The 2,500-nt window shown below is 40.7% G+C and overlaps 1 protein-coding gene across 1 annotated transcript in view; it reads left to right on the top strand.

Moving 5' to 3' along the window:
- Positions 1-2,500, top strand: part of LOC113804563 (astacin-like metalloprotease toxin 2) — a 10,079-nt gene that overhangs the window by 6,222 nt on the left and 1,357 nt on the right. Inside the window, exons 5-6 of the mRNA XM_070129308.1 lie at positions 1,515-1,656; positions 2,163-2,263. Coding sequence (XP_069985409.1) covers positions 1,515-1,656; positions 2,163-2,263 — 243 coding nt within the window. The remainder of the gene's footprint in view (positions 1-1,514; positions 1,657-2,162; positions 2,264-2,500) is intronic.

Genomic DNA, 2,500 nt, shown 5'->3' with positions numbered 1-2,500 from the left:
GCATGGCTTTTGTGGGAGGTTCTCCTTTTTGTGCATGACTTTTGGGGGAGGTTCTCCTTTTTGTGCATGACTTTTGGGGGAGGTTCTCCTTTTCGTGCATGACTTTCGGGGGAGGTTCTCTTCTTTGTGCATGACTTTTGGGGGAGGTTCTCTTCTTTGTGCATGACTTTTATGGGAGGTTCTCCTTTTTGTGCATGACTTTTGTGGGAGGTTCTCCTTTTTGTGCATGACTTTTGGGGAAGGTTCTCTTCTTTGTGCATGACTTTTGGGGAAGGTTCTCTTTTTTGTGCATGCCTTTTGGGGGAGGTTCTCTTTTTTGTGCATGACTTTTGGGGGAGGTTCTCTTTTTTGTGCATGACTTTTGGGGGAGGTTCTCTTTTTTGTGCATGGCTTTTGGGGGAGGTTCTCTTTTTTGTGCATGGCTTTTGGGGGAGGTTCTCCTTTTTGTGCATGACTTTTGGGGGAGGTTCTCCTTTTTGTGCATGACTTTTGGGGGAGGTTCTCTTTTTTGTGCATGGCTTTTGGGGGAGGTTCTCCTTTTTGTGCATGACTTTTGGGGGAGGTTCTCCTTTTTGTGCATGACTTTTGGGGGAGGTTCTCTTTTTTGTGCATGACTTTTGGGGGAGGTTCTCTTTTTTGTGCATGACTTTTGGGGGAGGTTCTCCTTTTTGTGCATGACTTTTGGGGGAGGTTCTCTTTTTTGTGCATGACTTTTGGGGGAGGTTCTCTTTTTTGTGCATGACTTTTCGGGGAGGTTCTCCTTTTTGTGCATGACTTTTCGGGGAGGTTCTCTTTTTTTTTGCATGACTTTTGTGGGAGGTTCTCTTTTTTGTGCATGACTTTTGTGGGAGGTTCTCTTTTTTGTGCATGACTTTTGTGGGAGGTTCTCTTTTTTGTGCATGACTTTTGGGGGAGGTTCTTTAATCTATGCGTGGATTTTGAAGCGGGTTCCTTCTCTGTGCATGACATCTGAAGCAGGGTTCTTATTTATGCATGACTTATGAATTAGAGTTCTTATCTATGCCTGACCTCCGAAGTAGATTTCTTATCTATGTTGGATTTCTGAAGTAGATATCTTATCTGTGCATGACATCCGAAGTCGATTTGTTATCTATGCCTGACTTCTAAAGTAGACTCCTTATATATGCCTGACGCCTTTGGTGGTATAAATCTTGTTTTTTTTCAGTGTGACTCTTTATAGACCTTAAATAGTTTATTGAAGTAGATTTCTTATCTATGCAGGACCTCTTCTGACGCAGGTTCCTCGCCTATACATGATATATTTAGATATAGATCCCTTATCTATGCATGACTCTTGAAGTAGATTCCTCCTCCCTGCATGACTATTTTTGTGCTACGTTTCTCAATTCTCTAGAAGATTCCTTATTTACGCATGACACCTTCTTGAGCAAATTATAGATAGATAGGTAGATAGATAGATAGATAGATAGATAGATAGATAGATAGATAGAAAATAGTGACATGTCTGATTTTCCTGTCCTGTCATCTTGTAGGTGATAATAAACCTAGGATTAGGATGCAGGTTCCGAGGCAAGATCATGCACGAAATCCTGCATGCCGCTGGGTTCCTGCACGAGCACACGCGGCCGGATCGAGGGAGTTATATACAAGTCAAATGGAAAAATATTCGAGAAGGTGATTTTGACACGTCTTGTCTGGGTTGGGCGTGGGCGTTTGGTGAATATATCTGAGCATATATTGTGTTTATTTATCAGCATCAACATTACTTTACACACACATGTATTTGTATATACATACATACATGTATACATACATACATACATACATATATACATACATGCAGACACACACACACACACACACACACACACACACACGCACACACACACACACACACACACACACACACACACACACACACACACACACACACGCACACACACACACACACACACACACACACACACACACACACACACACACACACACACACATATATATACATATATATATATATATATATATATATATATATATATATATATATATATATATATATATGTATATATATATATATATATATATATATATATATATATATATATATATATATATATATATATACATACATATATACACTATAATTTCGCATTCTATCGTAACAAGAGCCTCTCTCGCAGACGCAAGGAAGAACTACGGGATCGACCTTCGGTACAGCAGCTTGGATGTTCCCTACGACTACAAATCCATTATGCATTACGGGCGCTACACTTTCTCGGAGGTGAGTGCCTGTCGTGCCTCCAAGGCCATGGTTATGAATCAAATGCACACGCACATACATATTTTTTTCTATGCGTACATGTGAACATATACATGTGCAGATAGGTATACATTCCCCCCCACTACACACACACACATACACACGCATACAGACACACACACGCACACACACACACACACACACACACACACACACACACACACACGCATAAACGCTCGATCACAAACACATACACGC

This window comes from Penaeus vannamei, chromosome 13, assembly GCF_042767895.1.
Source record: "Penaeus vannamei isolate JL-2024 chromosome 13, ASM4276789v1, whole genome shotgun sequence".
NCBI lineage: Eukaryota > Metazoa > Arthropoda > Malacostraca > Decapoda > Penaeidae > Penaeus > Penaeus vannamei.
The sequence above is the reverse complement of the archived record's forward strand: the minus strand, read 5'-3'. Positions and strand labels throughout refer to the sequence as shown.